General features: G+C 43.5%; 2 protein-coding genes and 1 pseudogene across 5 annotated transcripts in view; 2 read left to right on the top strand and 1 right to left on the bottom strand.

Moving 5' to 3' along the window:
- Positions 1 to 4,323: 4,323 nt before the first annotated feature.
- Positions 4,324 to 15,515, bottom strand: Cep19 (centrosomal protein 19). Of its 4 annotated transcripts, none has more exons than XM_070029930.1 (4): positions 15,210 to 15,515; positions 14,380 to 14,523; positions 8,148 to 8,348; positions 4,324 to 5,562 (listed from the first exon to the last, which is right to left on the bottom strand). In XM_070029930.1, the coding sequence occupies exons 3-4, from the start codon at positions 8,275 to 8,277 to the stop codon at positions 5,201 to 5,203; spliced, it is 492 nt and encodes a 163-aa protein (XP_069886031.1). In that variant the 5' UTR covers positions 8,278 to 8,348; positions 14,380 to 14,523; positions 15,210 to 15,515; the 3' UTR covers positions 4,324 to 5,200. The 4 variants fall into 4 exon arrangements, with proteins under 4 accessions (XP_069886031.1, XP_069886029.1, XP_069886028.1 ...); XM_070029928.1 differs by lacking the exon at positions 15,210 to 15,515 and adding an exon at positions 15,010 to 15,073; XM_070029927.1 differs by lacking the exon at positions 15,210 to 15,515 and having other exon boundaries at positions 14,380 to 14,855.
- The window catches only part of Pigx (phosphatidylinositol glycan anchor biosynthesis class X), a 28,348-nt gene continuing 17,552 nt past the window's right edge, over positions 9,205 to 20,000 (top strand). Inside the window, exons 1-3 of the mRNA XM_070028861.1 lie at positions 9,205 to 9,228; positions 14,365 to 14,469; positions 14,893 to 15,253. Of these exons, the coding sequence (XP_069884962.1) occupies positions 9,205 to 9,228; positions 14,365 to 14,469; positions 14,893 to 15,253 (490 nt within the window). The remainder of the gene's footprint in view (positions 9,229 to 14,364; positions 14,470 to 14,892; positions 15,254 to 20,000) is intronic.
- LOC138831655 (large ribosomal subunit protein bL17m pseudogene) lies at positions 18,788 to 19,288 on the top strand (annotated as a pseudogene).

Below are 20,000 nucleotides of genomic sequence, written 5' to 3'. Positions count from 1 at the left end.
AGCTGCTTTCTGCTGAGAGTGGGCAGAGTGGTGTATGGCATTTTGGTATTCTCTAGGAGAGGTCTTCTGTAGGTGGATGTGATGTGATTTGTGGGCTGTTCCAGTGTACTTCTTTGTGTTGCAATGAGCCAGACCATCGTAGGGATCCAATGGACAAGTATTGCTGGCATACATCTTTAGAACTAGTCTAGAGTTAGATTACATCTACACCGGTGTGCTTATATGAGATTTATCTAATATTTAGAGGAGCTGAAATTTTCTTATTTTGACGTATAGGATCTTGCTTGTATTTGTAGGCTGTATAGCATGAGTGAGCAAAGAAAATGAAGCTGAGGGGCTGGGAAGGTGGCTCAGTGGTAGTGCTTGCCTTGCATGCATGAGGCCCTGGGTTCGATTCCTCAGACCACATAAGCAGAAAAAAAAAAAAGCCAGAAGTGGCGCTGTGGCTCAAGTGGCAGAACGCTAGCCTTGAGCTGAAGAGCTGAGGGGCAGTGCCCAGTGCCCAGAGTTCAGGCCCATGACTGGACCCCCCCCCAAAAAAAAAGAAAAGAAAAGAAAATGAAGCTGAACGAGAGGTAAAGGGACTGAAAAAAGAAATGCTAAAGCAAAGTAAAAAGGGATCAACAGCCTCCCCGTACTGGAAGAAGGTGGTGAGGGAGAATATTCCCATTTTTACTTTCATAATCCTGTTTTTGCTTAAGATGTTTAAAAAGAATGAATATATGTTAATTTTATGAGGGAAACTTTTTAAAAAGAGATCAGCAGAATAATTAATTCTGAAGAGGTAAGATACATGAATAAGAAAGAACAATTGCTAACCTGAGCTCCCTTCTGCTCTACAGTTAGTACCTCTAAAAGATAGTTGCTAATTTTGTTAATAGATTGTGCTAATTTTGTTTATGTTTTTTACTTTACTTTTGGCTAAATTATGTAAAGGCAAAAGCCATGACTTATGTTTAGCTTTCTATAGCGCCTCACCTTGCAAATAAAAAAGAAGTGCTCAAAAAGCATGAATTGAGGGTGTGGGAATGTGGCTCCATTGTAGAGTGCTTGCCTAGCATGCATGAAGCCCTGGGTTCAAGGCCTCAGTACCACATCAATAGAAAAAGCAGGAAGTGATACTGTGGCTCAAGTGGTAGAGCAAAAGTAGTTCAGGGACAGTGCCCAGGCAAAGTCATGAATTGGAAAGTGTGTCACAGACGACATTAACTGCTCAAATGCAGCAGTAGTACTCAGTAGACACTATATGGAAAATAAACTATATAACTTGTAGATGGGGACAGGAAAGAAAAACTGGGAGAGAGAGAGGGAGAAGGGGTGACGTTGTTCAAAAGAGCATGTACTTTTTCTTCTTTTTCTTTTCTTTTCTGTCAGTCTTGGGGCTAGAATACAGGGCCTGGGTGCTGTTCTTGAACCTCTTTGTGCTCAAGGCTAGTGCTCTACCACTTGAGCCACAGCACCACTTTCAGCTTTATCTGAGTAGTTAATTGGAGATATGAGTCTCACAAACTTTCTTGCTCGGGCTGGCTTTGAACCGTGATCCTCAGATCTCAGCCTCTTAAGTAGCTAGGATTACAAGTGTGAGCCACCAGTGCCCAAAAAGCATGTACTTATATAACTGTAAACCCTATGTATATCACCTTCATAATAACAAAAAAAAAAATCTCCACTCTATACCCTTATGAGCTGTAAATCCTGAACAAATTAAATTCCCATTGTCTCACCTAAATAAGTAAATACATATGTGAACTATACAACTTGTGACCAGGGTTGGGAAGGAAAACTTGGAGAAAGTAAAGGAAGGAATGACATTGTCCAGAAAGAAATGTACTCATTACCTGACTTATGAAATGGTAATCCTCTGTACATTACCTTTATCATAACAATATTCTAAAAAAAAACCTGCTCAGTAAACATAGGGATAGTATATGATAGAGCTGACATTTTAACTGGATGGGCATTTAGAAAAAAAAATTGTAATTATATCTCATGTTTTACACCAAAGTAAGCTCATTATTTTAAAATAATTTATGGGAGCTAGGAATATGGCTTAGTGGTAGAGTGCTTGCCTAGCATGCATGATGCCCTGGATTCAATTTCTCAGTACCACATAGAAAAGTTGGAAATGGGGGCTGGGAAGGTGGCTCAGTGGTAGAGTGCTTGCCTTGCATGCATAAGGCCCTGGGTTCAATTCCTCAGCACCACATAAGCAAAAAGAAAAAGGCCGGAAGTGGCGCTGTGGCTCAAGTGGTAGAGCGCTAGCCTTGAGCTGAAGAGCTGAGGGACAGTGCCAGGCCCAGAGTTCAGGCCCCACGACCAGACCCCAAAAAAAAAAAAAAAAAACAAAAAAAAACAGAGAAAAGTTGGAAATGCTGTGACTCAAGTGGTAGATTACTAGTCTTGAGCAAAATAAGCCCAGGGACAGTGGCAGGTCCTGAGTCCAAGCCCTAGGACTGGCAAAAAAAATAGTAATAATTATTTAAGGATAACTAGCTCACTTGTCTAGTGTGTGGAAGGCCATGTTTTTGTTGTTGGTGTTGTGTTTGCCAGTCCTGGGGCTTGAACTCCAGGGCCTGGGCATGCCCTGAGCTTCTTTTGCTCAAGGCTAGCACTCTATTACTTGAGCCACAGCACCACTTCTGGCCTTTTCTGTGTATGTGGTACTGAGGAATCAAACCCAGGGCTTCATGCATGCTAGGCAAGCATTCTACCACTGAGCCACATTTCCAGCCCCAAGGCCATGGTTTTAATCCCCATAAAATAATAATTAAAATACTAAATACTAAGCATAAATAATAAAATAATAATGAGAGTATTTTGGGGTGAGAAATGCCTTCTATATATAACAAAAAATGCATATGTGTAGAGAAAAGTATTGATCAATTGAACTACTTGCAAATATTTCCTGAACCAGGTATCAGTGGCTTAAACCTATATTCCTAGCTACTCAGGAGGCTGAGATCTAAGAAATGAGGTTAGGAAGCAGCCCAAGTAGGCAAATATGCAAGATTCTCACTTTCTCCAGCTAGAAGCTGGAGGTGGAGGAATGGCTCATTACCACTTGAGTTGACACTCTACCAGTGCCAGCCTGAGTGAAAAAGCTGAGCGAAAAGTATGGTCCCGAGTTCAAGCCCTGGTACTGGCACAAATGCACATATATGGGCATGCAGGCAAGCATACATACAAACATACATACACACACACATGCACACACACACACACACACACACACACACACAATTTACCTGGAAAAAGAGAGGAAAGGGAGGAAGAAGAAAGGAAGGAAACACAAAGTGACAATATTTGCAACTCAGATCAAGGAATAAACTCCTTAATAAAGACTTGTACTAATCTGAAATAAAAAGATAAGCAGCCAAATACAAAATACATATCCTTTGGTGAAAGGATATAAGTTATTTTACAAAAATGGTCCTCAAATGTGAAAAACAAGATATGCAGATTAAAACCATGAGATACCACTGTAAAAACTAAAAACTGGCAAAGCTCAGCAAGTGTGGTAACACTTTCTGTCATGGTATGTGGAGAAAACCGGTACTCTTGGTGTATTGATGAGAGTTGCATTCGGTATGGTCTGCATGGTATGTACTATACATTGGTAATATACCTTTCAACATCATCAACCATTTTCCCTCTTGCTCAATCTCAATTCACCTCCTGCAGTTCCTCAAATATGCCAAACACACTCCAGCCTATGCATTCAGTTTCTCCACTAATCCTGAATTGTACATCAGTATTCCCTTCCTGCCTTCAAGCCTTTGCTCAAATATCACCCCCTCCAATGAGGCCCTCTCAGATCGCCCCGTGGCCTCCACTGGCTCCATCATTCTCCTGTTGCCCTGTTTTAATACAGAGCACTTATCATCTGCCATTAGTCTATGCATTTTGTTTGTCTCTTTTTTCCAACAAGACTGTTAAGTCCAAGAAAAGCAGACTCTGTCATGCATGTGCTGTATCCCCAAATGCAAGAACAGTACAGGCTTAGCATAGAGTGGGCACTTAATACATTGAATAAAGGAATGACTGAGCCTTAATAGAAGACAACTTAATGTTTATTAAAATTGAGTATTCACAGTACTACTAAAGGCAGCTTTTAAATTACTCAATATATACAATGAGGTATATGGAAAATGATGTAGGTACAGAAGGCTCTCTAATTCTGTAAATTCTTTTTGCTGTCTTTGGCAAATATATGTAAGAGATGTGCCTATCTTCAGACTCTGATTTGTTAGCACTATATAAATAATCCCCTTATTACGGTATTTGATGGGAAAGACAGTAGAGATAAACAGATAAAAACAATAATTATTTACATAGCCTTATTTAATGATTATTAATATCCCTAGTGAAAACATAGGACTTCTACCAGTTAAACAGCATTCTAGCAAGAACAAATACATCATCACACAGATACTGTTAAACGAAGATCCTCTTTGTACACCCAAATTCATGAACAGGCCTGGCTGGCAGTACATATTGCTCATTTATTATGGATGGATTTCTCATTTTACAAACAAAGCTCTCATTGTGGTTTGAGAATATTTTTTGTATGTATTTTCTGACCCCACAGAGGCAGAATTCTCCTGCTGTTCATCACAAGCCGTCCACGTGAAGCTAGCATGGTGCATTGATAGTCCCCTCTAGTGTTATGTATGCACAAAAACTTAAGTATCCAGACTTAATGTTCTCCAACCATCAAATTACAATTTGCTTACTGTTACTCAAATTTAAAAAATCTCCTTCTTGTCTCTTTACTACTTTCCTTCCTCTTTTCCCCAGTTGCTGTCATTTGGAATTCCATTATAAGCTCCTATCCAAATACTACCATTTGAAAGACCAGGCAAAACATTATTTCTCCACTAAGATCTTCCATGATTGTTGCACTGTATAGTAATTTAGGCTCTAACTTCTTGTCTTTACTAAGCACCTGGTTTTACCTTTTGCTGCTTAACATTATTGATTAGCTTTTCATGGAGTTTTTTTTTATCTCCCAAAGGAGATCCTAAAGGCAGATGTCTATGTTTTCTTCCTATGTTCCTCTTGTACCTACACAGTAAATGTAAATGTCCTGGTTTTTATGACCCAACACACATACTTAGTGCTATTGATAGATTTTTTTTTAGAACCAAACTATGTTCTTTATAGAAACATATTCTTCTAGCCTAATAAATTGAGTTTGGTATCAGAACTCATCAGCTGACTCTGTATCCCAGCCACAGGACTGAACTTGTTCATCTTGTGGGAATTCAACCTCAATGTCATAAACAAAATCCGGATCATCCTTCTTCTTCTGATTTTTCTCAAAAAGTTCATCCATGATTCTCTTCCTTTTGGCAAGCTCCTTGTCATCTAGTTTGTTTAGGTCTTCCTCAGGATCAATGGTTGTTTCCTGTTCAATTTGTTTCATGGTTTCCTCTAAGCTTTGTCCCTGCAAGTAACCTCGTAAAAAACTAAACAACTTCTCTAATTGCTTCAGAGATACTTGTTCTAGGTAACTCTTGTGTCGTGGATTATTCTTTAATTGTTCAGCAGCTCTGGAACAATCTGGGAGGGAGGAAAAACCTATGTTACACATTTCATAGATACCAAAAACAATGATAATAAACTATTTGCCATAAATTACTGCTAGAGCGAAAAGAGAACAAAAAGCTCGGAACCCTGAAATCATTGGCTCCAGTATAGTCAAATGGCTAAAGGACTTTGTTGGAATAAATTAGTGTATAGAATTATAGTAAGCTGAACTTTGATAGGCACGGGATAGGTATGGGGAAGCATTGGGAGGCAGAAGAGGGAAAATCCCAACTTTAAAGCCAGCCTGATAAAAACAGTAAGATTTTGTCAAAACAATCAATTTATTATTATAAATGACTTTTTATAAACTGAGCTAACATTGTGGAGAAAGAAGGAAAGGATGTATTTATTTTTTACTTCCTTAACTTGTGGAGATGTAAAAAATGTTCAACTGAAGAAAATGTCTGAGAATAAAACAGTAAAGATTTTACCTTTTTTTTTTTTTTTTTTTTGGTTGGTCGTGGGGCATGAACTCTGGGCTTGGGTGCTGTCCCTGCGCTCTTCAGCTCAAGGTGAGCACTCTACAGCTTTAAGCCACAGTGCCACTTCCGGTTTTCTAGTGGTTTATTGGAGATAAGAGTCTCACGGACTTTCCTACCCGGATCTCAGCCTCCTTAGTAGCTAGGATTACAGGCGTGAGCCACCAGCACCAGGCAAAACAGGAAAGATTTTAGCCAACAGTCATGGCACTAATAAAATGTTGACATAAAAAACAAGCATTTGGGGCTGGGAAGATGGCTCAGTGGTAGAGTGCTTGGCTCACATGCATGAGGCCCTGGGTTTGATTCCTCATGCACCACATAAGCAGAAAAAGCCGGAAGTGGCATTGTGGCTCAAGTGGTAGAATGCTAGCTGAAGAGCTGAGGAATAGTGTCCAGGCCCAGAGTTGAAGCCCCATGATGGAAAAAAAAAAAACAAAAAACAAAACAAAAAATACAAACAAAAAATTGATGCTACTGAATAATGGTATCTCAGTTGACTCACACAGGCACAATGGCTTCTGACTATAATCGTATCTCCTCAGGAGATTTTATTTTTTTATTTTTTTTTTGCCAGTCCTAGGGCTGGAAATCAGGGCCTGGGCACTGTCCCTGAGCTTCATTTGCTCAAGACTAGCACTCTACCACTTGAGCCACAGCACCACTTCTGGCCTTTTCTCTTTATGTGGTGCTAAGGACTTGAACTCAGGCTTCATGCATGCTAGGCAAGCATGCTACCACTAGGCCACATTCCCAGCCCCTCAGGAGATTTTTTTTGTTGTTTTGCAGATCTGGGACTTGAACTCAGGGGCTGAGGGCTGAGTCCCTGAGCTTTTCTGCTCAAGGCTAGTGCTCTACCACTTGAACTGCAGCTCCGCTTCCAATCCTACCTACTGAAGAGGCTGAGATCAAGAGGATGGAAGTTTGAGGACAGTCCAGGCAAAAAGTTATCAGGACTCTCATCTCAACCAACAATATAAAGTTGAGTAGTGTGGCATGCACCTGTCATCCCAACTATATAGGAAGCATAAATTGGAGGAGTGCAGTTCAGGATGGGCTAGGAAAAAAGTGAGACTTTATTCTTTTTTTTTTTTTTTTTTTGGGTGTCAGCAGTGGGTCCTGAACTCTGGGCCTGGGCCTGGGCGCTGTCCCTTAGCTCAAGGCTAGCGCTCTACCACTTGAGCCACAGTGCCACTTCTGGCTTCTTCTGCTTAAGTGGTGCTGAGGAATCGAACCCAAGGCCTCATGCATGCAAGGCAAGCACTCTACCACTGAGACACCTTCCCAGACCAATTTGAACTAACTTCTGTTGCTTGAGACTTCAATTGTTCAGTACTGAGGACTGAGCCCAGGGTCTCACATACAAGTGTTCTACAAGTGAGCCATATCTCTCCCCCCCCCCCCCGCCTCTCTTTGTCAGTCATGGGGCTTGAACTCTGGGCTTGGTTGCTGTCCCTGCACTCTTCAGCTCAAGGAGAGTACTCTACCGCTTGAGCCACAGCGCCACTTCCAGTTTTCTAGTGGTTTATTGGAGATAAGAGTCTCACAGACTTTCCTGTCTGGGTTGGCTTTGAACCTCGATCCTCTCAGATCTCAGCCTCCTGAGTAGCTAGGATTACAGGTGTGAGCCACGAGTGCCCAGCTCCCTCTCTCATTTTTTTTTAACTTAAATGTGAGACAGAGTATCCTTCAGTTGCTCAAGTTGGCCTCAAATATGAGATTTTTCCTGCCTCAGCCTTCCAAGTAGCTGGGGATACAGGCATGTGCTACTGTACTTGAAATCAAACCATTCTTCAGTGATTAAGAGAATGTATAGGTCAGGTGCTAGTGGCTCACATCTGTAATCCTAGCTACTCAGGAGGCTGAGATCTGAGGATTGTGGTTCAAAGCCAACTAGGGCAGGAAAGTCTGTGAGACTCTTATTTCCAATTAACCACTAGAAAACTGGAAGTGGTAACATGGCTCAAAGTTGTAGAGCACTAGTCTTCAGCAAAAGAGCTCAGGGACAGTGCCATATGACAGGAAGAGATGGAGGGGAGAGGAGTTATAGGATAGTAGGCAAGATAGAACATGAGATACCTGAAAACTTTGAAAAGTTTCTAACTGGCATGATGCGCTGGCGACTCTTCCCTTTGATTTCATTCTCATAAATTAAGATGATAGCTGGAGGCTGGAATCTAATTCCACACTTCTTGGCAGTGCACATCATTTTTCACATACGCTTCAGGGTAAATTAAATGAAACTTGATGAAGATGTATTAACTGCATAATAACTTCCTGCTGATGGGAGAAAGAACATTCAATTAGGTGTTGACCTCATCTCCCTTCCTTTGGCTCTCCTCTCCAGCAGATAAGGCTGTTGTCCAGTTTTAGAATTGCAAACCACGTTGCAAACTCAATAATTTTAGGGCAACCCTGAAAGTTCAGTTTGACCCTGAAGTTTGTTGGATTTTTTTTTTTTTGGCCAGTCCTAGGGCTTGAACTCAGGGCTAGTCCCCTGTCCCTGAGCTCTTTAGCTCAAGGTTAGTGCTTTACCACTTGAGCTTCCAGTTTTCTGAAATTAGAGGTAAAAGTCTCACTGATTTTTCTACCAGAGCTGCCTTTAAACCATGGTCCTCAGATCTCAGCCTCCTGAGTAGCTAGGATTACAGGCATGAGCCACTGGTGCCAGGCTAGTTTGTAGATCTTTTAAGACTCTCTGGTTCCTTGAAGGGTATGTTTGTTGATACATGAGCCTAGGCATGCAATTCAGCTTGGACCTAAATGTATGGCATTCTTACAAAAGACTGAATAAGCCTAAGAACAAAACTTACAGGGTCTTTTCTATTGCTCAGTTAAAAAAGTCTATCAAAGCCGGGTGCTGGTGGCTCACATCTGTAATTCTAGCTACTCAGGAGGCTGAGATCTGAGGATTGAGGTTCAAAGCCAGCCCAGGCAGGAAAGTCCATGAGACTCTTATCTCCAATAAACCACTAGAAAACTGGAAGTGGTGCTGTAGCTCAAGAGGTAGAGCGTTTGCCTTGAGCTAAAGAGCTGAGGGACAGAGACCAAAAAAAAAAAAAGTTTATCGAATGACAGAAAAGTAAATTTAGACTCTGCTGGGATGGGGCATGTGGGGAGGGGCAGGTGAATGAAGATGTATAGTTTGATTCAAGAAGAGGTAAGAGAGTAAGAGAAGGGAACAGAGGGGGTGAGTTTTATTGGGATACATTGTATGCATATAAGGAAATGTCACAATGAGACTCCTCTTTGTATAACTAATGTAAATTATTAGAAATCTTTTTTTTTTTTTTTTTTTGTGGGTCATGGGGCTTGAACTTTAGACCTGGGCACTGTCCCTTAGCTCTTCATCTCAAGGACAGCGCTCTACCACTTGAGCTACAGTGCCACTTCCGTTTTTTTGGTGGTTAATTGGAGATAAGAGTCTCACAGACTTTCCTGCCCAGGCTGGCTTTGAACCTCAATTGTCAGATCTCAGCCTGAGTAACTAGGATTACAGGCGTGAGCCACCGGTGCCTGATGCTAGAAATCATTTTTAAAAAGTCAACAAACAACAACAACAAAAAAATATCAATCACTACCTATACCAAGATATAGAGGAAATTTTTATCCTGAGAGGATCTATAGACCACATCTGTCTCCCTTGTACTTTCTTTTTTTTGGGGGGGAGGGGGGGCCCGGTCGGTCGTGGGGCCTGAACTCTGGGCCTGGGCGCTGTCCCTCAGCTCTTCAGCTCAAGGCTAGCGCTCTACCACTTGAGCCACAGCGCCACTTCCAGCTTTTTTCTTTTTTCTTATGTGGTGCTGAGGAATCGAATCCAGGGCCTCAGGCATGCAAGGCAAGCGCTCTACCACTAAGCCACCTTCCCAGCCCCTCCCTTGTACTTTCTAAATTATTTCACACAGGGATCTTTCTTTCTTCCTTCCTTCCTTCCTTTCTTCCTTCCTTGCTTAGTGGAGCTTAGTGGTATAGTGCCTGCCTAACAGGCACAAGACCCTGAGTTCAATCCCTATTCCTACAAAAAGAAAAAGCAAAAACAACATCTTTTTTAAAAAACAAACAAACTTACTTTTTTTCCCCTTTATGGCTCAGGACAGAAAGGAACATATCTATTTTATCACAGTTTCTCAGTGTATCTGGAATATAGCAGGCCTTCCATATATACTAATATAGGGATATATATATATATATATATGTATATATATATGTGTGTATATATGCAAGGCTTCTATATATTAAGATAGATCACAGGGCCCCACCTTTCTTTGGGTTATTGAGTCAGAAGTTAGGCACTATTAAACATTACTACCTACTAATAAGTATTGTTGAATGCTAGTGCTGAGGCTTTTGTTAAGTCTTTATTGTAAATACTCTTTTAGTGATTTCTGTGAATGGTTAAAACTATCAAGAGTGAGCTATTTGACAAACCTGAAGTGGAAGGAACTGTCAGCCACAATCTCTTTACTGGCAAATAGCCAGATTGTCTTCATGGTAAATGCTGTTTTCAAATACCACTTGTGTGTTACTGGAAACTGAATCCAGGGCCTCAAGCATGCTTGGCAAGCACTCTTCAGAGCGCTATTTCTAGCTAGTTGTATGTTTGTATGTGTGCGTGCATGTGTGTATATAGGGTAATGTACCATGCATGTGTACATTCTTGAACTCAAGGCCTGGGCACTGTCCCTGAGCTTTTTTGCTCAAGGCTACCACTCTATCACTTGGGCCACAGTTCCCCTTCAGGCATTTTGGTGATTAATGGAGATAAGACTTTTATAGACTTTCCTGCCTAGGCTGGCTTCAAATCCTAACCATTACTTCTCAGCTTTCTGTATAGCTAGGATGACAGCAGTGCCTGGCTCTAGTTGTTTCTGACACTTTAGAATTATTCTAGGACATTTCTGTTGCTACAGAGAAGCATTACAACCATGGCTAAATACGTATTCCAGTTGTTTCTGACACTTTAGAATTATTCTAGGACACTTCTGTTGCTACAGAGAAGCATTACAACCATGGCTAAATACGTATTCCAGTCAGGGCCACTCCAGATACCCTGCATGAGCCTTGGAAATGGCTCTTAACCAAGAAAAACCTTGGTGATCCTCAATTTTTTTTTTTATCCACGCAAGAGAAAATGGGTCCCCTTTTGCTTCAGCAGAAGGCTTGTGGTTGGTGTAGATCACAACAATTTGCTTGAAAGGCTGCGTTGTGATTGGTATAGATCATAAGTTTCATTCTCATGAAGAGCTATGGTTAGTGCAAACACACTTATCCCCTTCTGGTTATATGAGTAGACTCTGGAGCTCACTTTTCCAGTTGGGAGACACCCTCCTGTGCTGCTGTCAGTGTTGCAACATTAGATTCTCTCCAGTCCTCTTTTCTTATCTACTTTTGATCTTAGTAGAACAGGTTGAGCTGACAACACAAGGAGACAGTGGAAACACCAGCAGGCGAGTAGGAGCAACAGCAGTGGCAGTGTAGAAGCAGTAACAGTTAAAGAACAGCTCCAGTGAGCTCCCAAGCCTCAAAAGTCAACTGTGCTGACACCCTAGGTCTGAGAGCTGTTAACACTAGATGTTGTAGGAGTTGAAGTCTGTCCAGGAGCTGTAATATTAGCAAATGCTGCTTGTGGCTGTCACTCACTGCTGCTCCAAGTGGAGCAGTGGAATAGCTGCTACCTGCCAGGGCCACTGTTGGTTAAAGCACAGAGGAATAAGCTTCCAACCTGAGTCCCTAAAGCTTAGAGAAATAACTTCCCCAAGTTTTCAGGGCCTGATGTTGTAAGGCTCTGGGTCTGCAAGTTCAAACCCTCTACTTTCTGCACCCAAGGGCCCTGTACCACCAATACTAGGAGAGTTATTCCCGTGTACTCATGATGTTTACAGAGCAAAACAACCCTGGTCAGCTGATTGGTAACAATCTATACATTTACAACCTAGAAGCCAGATCAAAAAGGCAGATCTGAGGGAGAATTAGCATGTCCATATAGAAAAACCAGTTATATTTATATGGCTTTTATTGCAGCCTATTTATCTCATTATGGTTTTGTTCTAGTTTGTTTGTTTGTTTTTTTCAGGGGTTTCTTTTCTTTTCTTCCTCAGCCTCAGTGTCAAAATATATTTAATTGTAGGAACTGTTTTTTTTTTTTTTTTTGTCGGTTGTGGGGCTTGAATTCTGGGCCTGGGCGCTGTCCCTCAGCTCTTCAGCTCAAGGCTAGCGCTCTACCACTTGAGCCACAGCATCACTTCCAGCTTTTTCTGTTTATGTGGTGCTGAGGAATCAAACCCAAGGCCTCATGCATGCAAGGTAAGCATTCTACCACTGAGCCACCTTCCTAACCCATAGGTACTGTTTTCGATGTGTGTATGATATTTTCAGAAAGATTCTCAAATGTTGAAAACCTTGAGTTAAGGTTTTGGAATAGGGCTCAGCGTCCATGAGTATGCAGCATAGAGGCTGGACTTGCAGACTCAGAGGCTTATTGCAACAAGCCCTTACATCTGGGGAGTTACTAATCCAGGCTTTAGGAACTCAGGCTGGAGGTTTATTGCTCTGGGCTTTAGCCAACCAGTGGCCCAGATCTTGGAAATGAATGATATGAATGTTCTACTTCCAACAGCAGTCATAAGGTGATGATAGTTTCATATATGGACTTTTGCTGAAGCAACACTTAACATAGTTTTTCTAAATCTCCTTTATAATTAAAAATTTTAAATTCAACACTAATAATGCATGTTTATGTAGAAAACTGGAGACAAAGGAAGGAGGAAGAAAATGTGAAATAACCACTCTTGAGGGGCTGGGAAGTTGGCTCAGTGGTAGAGCGCTTGCCTTGCATGCCTGAGGCCCTGGGTTCGATTCCTCAGCACCACATAAGCAAAAAGAAAAAAGCCGGAAGTGGTGCTGTGGCTCAAGTGGTAGAGCGCTAGCCTTGAGCTGAAGAGCTGAGGGACAGCGCCCAGGCCCAGAGTTCAGGCCCCACGACCGGACCAAAAAAAAAAAAAAAAACCACTCTTGATTTCCTAGTCTTTTTTTCTAGGCATATGAGCTATTTCCTATCTATTTTCTATTTTCTATCCCTATGTATTTCTTGACTTACAAAATTAACCTATGTGATTATTAAATATTTTGCTAAATGTAATTTTTACATAATTGTCAAATATTCTTCTATGGATATGAAATAATTTGTATAATAACTCCTCATTATTGGATAAGAGAACTTTTAACTCTTAGGAAGTTAATCACAAAGAATTATTTTTGCCAGGTCTGGTGGAGCACATATGTACTCCTACACTTGGGAGGCTGAGACAAGAGGATCTTGATTTTGAGGCCAGTTGGGGCTACAAAGACTCTGTCTCAAAAACAAACAAACAGGGCTGGGAAGGTGGCTCAGTGGTAGAGTGCTTGCCTTGCATGCCTGAGGCCCTGGGTTTGATTCCTCAGCACCACATAAGCAAAAAGAAAAAAAGCCGGAAGTGCTGCTGTGGCTCAAGTGGTAAAGAGCTAGCCTTGAGCTGAAGAGCTGAGGGACAGCGCCCAGGCCCAGAGTTCAGGCCCCACGACCAGACCACCCCCCAAAACAAACAAACAAACAAAAACAATGGGCTGGGAGGGTGGCTCAGTGGTAGAGTGCTTGGGTCCTGGGTTCTATTCCTCAGCACCATATAAACAGAAAAGGCCAGAGTGGTGCTGTGTCTAAAGTGGTAGAGTGCTAGCCTTGAGCTGAAGAGCTGAGGGACAGCGCCCAGGCCCAGAGTTCAGGCCCCATGACCGACAAAAAAAAACCCCAACAACCACCAACTTTTAAAAATTACTGAGCTCTGCCTCTGATCTGATCTAATAGCCAAATACTACCCTCAGCCTATTTCATCAAAATTTAGACATTAGTAAATTTTCTAGAAAATAATACTCAGCACAATATAAACTACCCATTCAAGCAAATGTCCATACTTGTGAATGATGTCTCAACAGATACCCCATCATGTTTTTTTTTTCACTATACATTCTTTTGTCTCTTAAACTTTAATTTTTACTAGTCTTTGTAATGTTAGAAATGCAAAATAATTCCAGGAGGATCATCACGATCAGAATCATAAAAAGCCTGTCCTCAGCCTTTCTCTTCTCCCTCAGTAACTAGTTACAATTCTTTTAGGTATTTTTTCAAATCCTCTCCGCATTTTAAGATATTTGGAAGAAGCATACATGAATCCCTATTTCTCCACACCATCCTTACACCGCTACTTTCAGGGTTAAACACATGCACTCACTCCCCCGGTTGTGACGGGCCCCGGGCCAGCAGGCAGATTCCGAGTACCTAGTTATCTTTAAGGTGAACACTGTCCTTCTGCGGGTCAGTGACTGCCGAGGCCTTGGTGTCTCTCATCGCAGCGGGACTCGGATCTCGGTGCGTAGCCGCTTCTCTTCACGTCCCTGCCAGCGCAAGGCTCACCTTCTTATCCTTAAAGAAATACACACAGTGTATCTCCTCCTGCAGGCCCACGTCCGAACCTGCACCCGAACTCTCCGCACAGACACGGGCCTGAGCCTCAGCAGAGCCTGGCGCGGCAGGAAGGAGCGACAGCCAGAGCCTAGACAGGCGTGACCGCAGGGTGAACTTGCCGGCCGGAAGCCCGAGCCCGTCCACACCCGACGTCACCGACGCAGCGAGCCTTCTCTAGGGGCCACGCCTGGGAGATACGAGGTCCGGGGATCCCGTGTCTAGGATCCGCTGCGGGGCCCGCGGAGCTGTTCCCACGGCAACCACCTCCCCCGCCGCCCCCCCCCGTGCGACTAAGGCGCATGCGTTACTTCCCGCCCCGCCCACGAGGGGGCGTGGCAGGGAAGGTGCACTAGGTGGGGCCGGCGAACAGGCGGCAATCGGCCTCTCGCGGCGCTTAGAACCGGAGGGGATTCTAAGCTGAGGAGATCTGGGAAACCGCCGGACCCGGATCCGGCGTGTACGCGCTCTCAGCCTTGGTCACCGCGTCGGGGTGGTGCCTTTAGTGAGGCGTGTGCAGGCTGTCTCTGCGCCCTCATCTGGTCTTCCCGCGCCCCTCTCGGGCGTCCGCGCTCCGGCGTCCTGGCTGCCCAGTTCGTGGCTATCCGGGCAGTGGCCTGGCTGCTCGTTGGGTTGGCCGGGCTCACCCACTCGCTGGCCTCGGCCTTCAGCGACGCCCCCTTTGGCGCTGGTAAAGGGGACGGGGCTTGGTTGGGAAGGGTGGTGGTCCGGCGGGACTCGGGGGTCCTCCGGGCGTCGCGGTGGGCCGCCGTAACCGGGGGCGGGGCCCTAGAACGGAGGTTGATCCGAGGAGGCGCAAAACAAAGGCCGCGAGCCTCTGCTTCTCCTCGCGGGATCTCTGCCCCGGATCCCAGACTGGTGTGGAGTCGGGTTTTGGTGGTTCCGAGGCCGGGACTGGCCGCAGTGACCCAAACACGGTCCAACTACAGTCATGAAGCGTCTTGGGATACTAGTGGATTCCTGAAACTTCTCTTCCCTCTCCCCCCCCCCCCCCCGCCCAGCCAGACGCGTATCCGCGCCCCGTAAGGTGTGACGCTCCCCAGGCTGTGCCTAATACCCCCGTGTGTACTGGGGCGCGAGGTTGGGGGTAGGCGTGTGGAGGGTTCGTTCTGCCCACGTCTTTGCTGATAGACCGGGTTGGTCTGGGGTTTCATTATGACACGGGACTGGGAATCTTCGGACTTGGGTCCGTTACAACCTGAACGCTGAAACAAGTGCTGTTACACTTGGGGATTAGCCAGCCCCAAGCCGAACACGGCACCATTTAGATTTGCTGTGTGGAGGGAAAGTCAGACACGTGCTAGAGTAATAAAGTGTGACAAGGCTCGATAGGAAAGTCAGCACCGACCCCCGATGAGTTTCTCCGGCTACAAAATGAGGGTGTCATATTCGCATCTGCGACTCAGCACAGTTCTGACTTTTGGTAGCATGTTCGTTTACAAATTTATTGGAAAGATGATGAAGCCAAATAGATTTATTTATTTATTTTCTCCGTTTTGAGGCTTGAACTTTGGGATCAGAGTCACATACTTTCCTGGCCAAGCTGGCTTCCAACAGCGATCTTCAGATATCAGCCTCCTGACTACCTAGGTTTACAGGCTCCTGGCCAAACAGATTTTTTAAAGCAACTGGTCTTGGGATCTCCAAGAACTCTTCCAGCATTGCATTTTATAATTAAAAGGGGTCAATTTCCAGCACCAGTTCAGGCCATCACGACCAAATAAAGTAATATTTAAGAGGGGTAGCATTGGAGGCGTGGCTTAAGTGGTAGGACACCTGCCAGTGAGCAAAAATAAAACAGGGAGAGGGGGACACTTTTTTTTTTTCTCCTTTAAGACAAGGGATTTGCTATATATTCCAGGCTGGCCTCCTCTTTGGCGTTCCCTACTTAAGTATCCCAAGTGTTGAGTTTACAGGCATAAACTTACTATGTGTAGCTAAGAGGATGGATTCTTGAAAGTGAATTCAGATAGAAATTATTTGCCTTAAAAATCAACTATAGGTATCAGTTGCCCACACATATTATGGACGCTTGTGAAACATGCCTGTAATCCTGACTACTCAGGAGGCTGAGATCTGAGGATTGGGATTTAGTGAGTCTTAAAGCCAGCCCAGGTGACTTTTCTCTAACCAGCAAAAAGCCAGAAGTGGAGGTGAGGCGCAAGTGGTATAGTGCCACTTTGAGTGAAAAGGCTAAGCAAGAACAAGGCTCTGAGTTAAAGCCCCAGTACTAGCACACACAAACAAACCCAGAATCAATTCTGGGCCGAAGAGTGATTAAGGGAACATAACGGGATGAACTTACACAAAGTTCCTGGACATAACTCTGGAATTATCACAGTGAGACCTACTATTAATGTATGGTAGTAAACATGAAAAAGTAATACTTAATATACTTAATATACTATACTATTTGTAAAATAGCCTTTTCTACCATCTAAAATGAATGATTTACTACTCTCTGGAATACATCCCAATAGAATTTAATAGTTAGGCAAAACTTGTTTTCTAATGAGTCACTGTCTTAACTAGTTGTATGACCCACCACTAATTAACTATAAACCTTTGCTTTCTCCTGTGTTCAAGTAGCTTTACACCTACTTGATGTGCTAAGTTGTAAAAGTTACAAAAAACAGAAAATGTGAAAGCTCAAAGGACAAGATTGAATATGGAGATTTTAGCATTTTTTCTGCTTTTTTTCCTAATTTCAAAAGGTTTTGCCTCCCTGTCATTTTCTTAGTGCATCTTCTCAAAAATAGAGCTAGTGGGTTAGTGGCATGCAGTCTACATGGTTGCTGAGTGTTTTAATATTCTTCCTACATACCTCTAGCTTTTGCTGTAGAGACTAGTTCTATAGCCTGGCATTGTTGGTGGTGGGCAGAGACCGAATTTTGAATTTTATGGTAGGTAAGTTGAGTGATAGCATGGAATCAGTCAAGTAAAATTTTGGTTATTTTAACCTTATAAATGAAGTCTTTGGATGTTTGAGTGCCTCAGTTTTCCTTTTTATTTTAAGCCCCTTCCCCAGGCATGGATGTTAGAATACAGAAGTTATCATTATGTAGTTGATAAAGGCACAGTTTCAATGAGCTATGTTTAAAACAGAAATTTTGGCTCTTAAGCCATTCTATTTTTTTTTTTTTGTCCTGGGATTAATCTGAATGAAGTACTATTAATAGAATGCTTACTATATGGTAGCATTGTTCTCAGTGCTTCTACATATATTAAACTCTTTTTTCTTATTTTTTTTTTTTTTTTGACAGGCTTGAACTCAGGGCCTGAGCACTGTCCTTGAGCTTCTTTTTTTTTTTTTTTTTTGTCGGTTGTGGGTCTTGAACTCTGGGCCTGGGCGCTGTCCCTCAGCTCTTCAGCTCAAGGCGAGCGCTCTACCACTTGAGCTACAGAGCCACTTCCGGTTTTCTGGTGATTTATTGGAGATAGGAGTCTCACGGTCTTTCTTGCCCGGGCTGGCTTTGAACCATGATCCTCAGATCTCAGCCTCCTGAGTAGCTAGGATTACAGGCGTGAGCCACCAGCGCCCGGCCCTTGAGCTTCTTTTGCTCAAGGCTACTACTTTACCACTTGAGCCACAGTACCACTTTTGGCTTTTTCTCTTTATGTGGTACTGAGGAATCAAACCTAGGGCTTCATGCATGCTAGGCAAGCACTCTTCCACTAAGCCGCCTTCCCAGTCCCTATATTAAATTCTTACGAAGACTACAGAGATAAATTATTTTGCTCAAAGACACGGAGCTATCAATAGACTAATATTTGAAATCAGACAATTGAACTCCAAAGTCAGTATTTTATGTTATTTTTATTTATTTAATTTTTTTGTCCAGGGGCTTGAACTCAGGGCCTGTGTGCTGATTCCAGAGCTTTTTTTTTTTTTGGGGTCCGGTCCTGGGGCCTGAACTCTGGGCCTGGGTGCTGTCCCTCAGCTCTTCAGCTCAAGGCTAGCGCTCTACCACTTGAGCCACAGCGCCACTTCCGGCTTTTTTCTTTTTGCTTATGTGGTGCTGAGGAATGGAACCCAGGGCCTCAGGCATGCAAGGCAAGCGCTCTACCACTGAGCCACCTTCCCAGCCCCTGATTCCAGAGCTTTTATGCTCAAGGCTAGCACCCTACCACTTGAGCCACAGCTCCATTTCTAGCTTTTTAGTGGTTAATTAGAGATGAATCTTTCAGGGTTGATGCTGTGAAGATGTGGCTCATGGTTGCTGCAACCATATCCCACGGCCATGTGCACCAGTGCCTGGGCCTTGGCCCTAAGTCTTGAATCCACTTGATATGTGACATTTTTATGGAACTGGTGCGAAATGGAACTGGTGCAGCATGAACTCATTGAGGCACAGTAGGGGTGCATGGATGAAATGAGGAGCTACGTCTAGAAGCTTATGGCTGACTTCTGGCTCACAGAGGAGGACTTGATCCCAAAGCTCTTTCAAGTACTGGCTTCTTGCTACTGAGATCATCAGAATGGAGGTTACACAAGAATGCTGCAGATCCCAAATCGTAATAAGCAGGATCCAGTCAAGATGGCAGTGATCGAATACGAAGGGAACTAACTGCCTCCCATCCCTACCTATGCCTCTCAGAGACAGCAACCTTACACTCTTAAACCAGCTACTGCCGGGGCTGTAACAGGACCGCCAACAAAACCAGCCTCCACGGCTCCCATACAGCCGAAACACCAAGGATTTAACTGGAGTTGAAGGGTTTATGACTCTTCAATGAACAGGATCATAGGCCTTTGGAGCTCTTTGAATGTCAAAAAGAAATGGAGTTACTATTGTAGAATGTATAGTCTTAACAGGGCCCAGAAATGGGAGCCAGATGGCCCTCTCTTTGTACAATACATAACATTTCTTACACCCCCCCCAAAAAAAAACCAAAAAGAATCTTTCAAACTGTACAGACTGATTTCAAGCCATGATCCTCAGATCTCAGCCCTTGAACAGGTAGCATTACTGGTATGCACCCCTGGCACTCAGCGCTACCATCAGTATTTTCAACCAAGATGCTACAATGGAAATAGATCTACATGAAATTCAAACAGCTTAAATTTTTTGTTGAGGTGTATTGAAGCTTGAACTCAGGGTCTTATACTTGGTAGGCAGGTGCTCTGCTGCTGAGCCTTTGTGATTTTTTTTTTTTTTTTTTTGGAGATAGGATCTTGCTTCCTATCCAAGCATATACCTGGGTGGTCATTGCCTATGTTAGGCTTCCCATCCTGAGAGAACAGGCATATGCCACAATGTCTAGCTCCCTTTTATTGAGAGGGTCTTTCACAGACTTTTCTGTCCTGGCTGGACTTGAACCCTGATCCTCTCTATCTCAGCCTTCTATGTGGCCTAGGATAACAGGTGCCATCTATTGGTTGATACAGTGTCTCATGGACTGTTCTTCCTGAGTTG

The sequence above is a fragment of the Dipodomys merriami genome, unplaced genomic scaffold (genome assembly GCF_024711535.1).
Source record: "Dipodomys merriami isolate MVZ:Mamm:240054 unplaced genomic scaffold, mDipMer1.0.p SCAF_2, whole genome shotgun sequence".
In the NCBI taxonomy this organism is placed as follows: domain Eukaryota; kingdom Metazoa; phylum Chordata; class Mammalia; order Rodentia; family Heteromyidae; genus Dipodomys; species Dipodomys merriami.
This window is presented reverse-complemented; position numbering and strand designations above follow the sequence as displayed.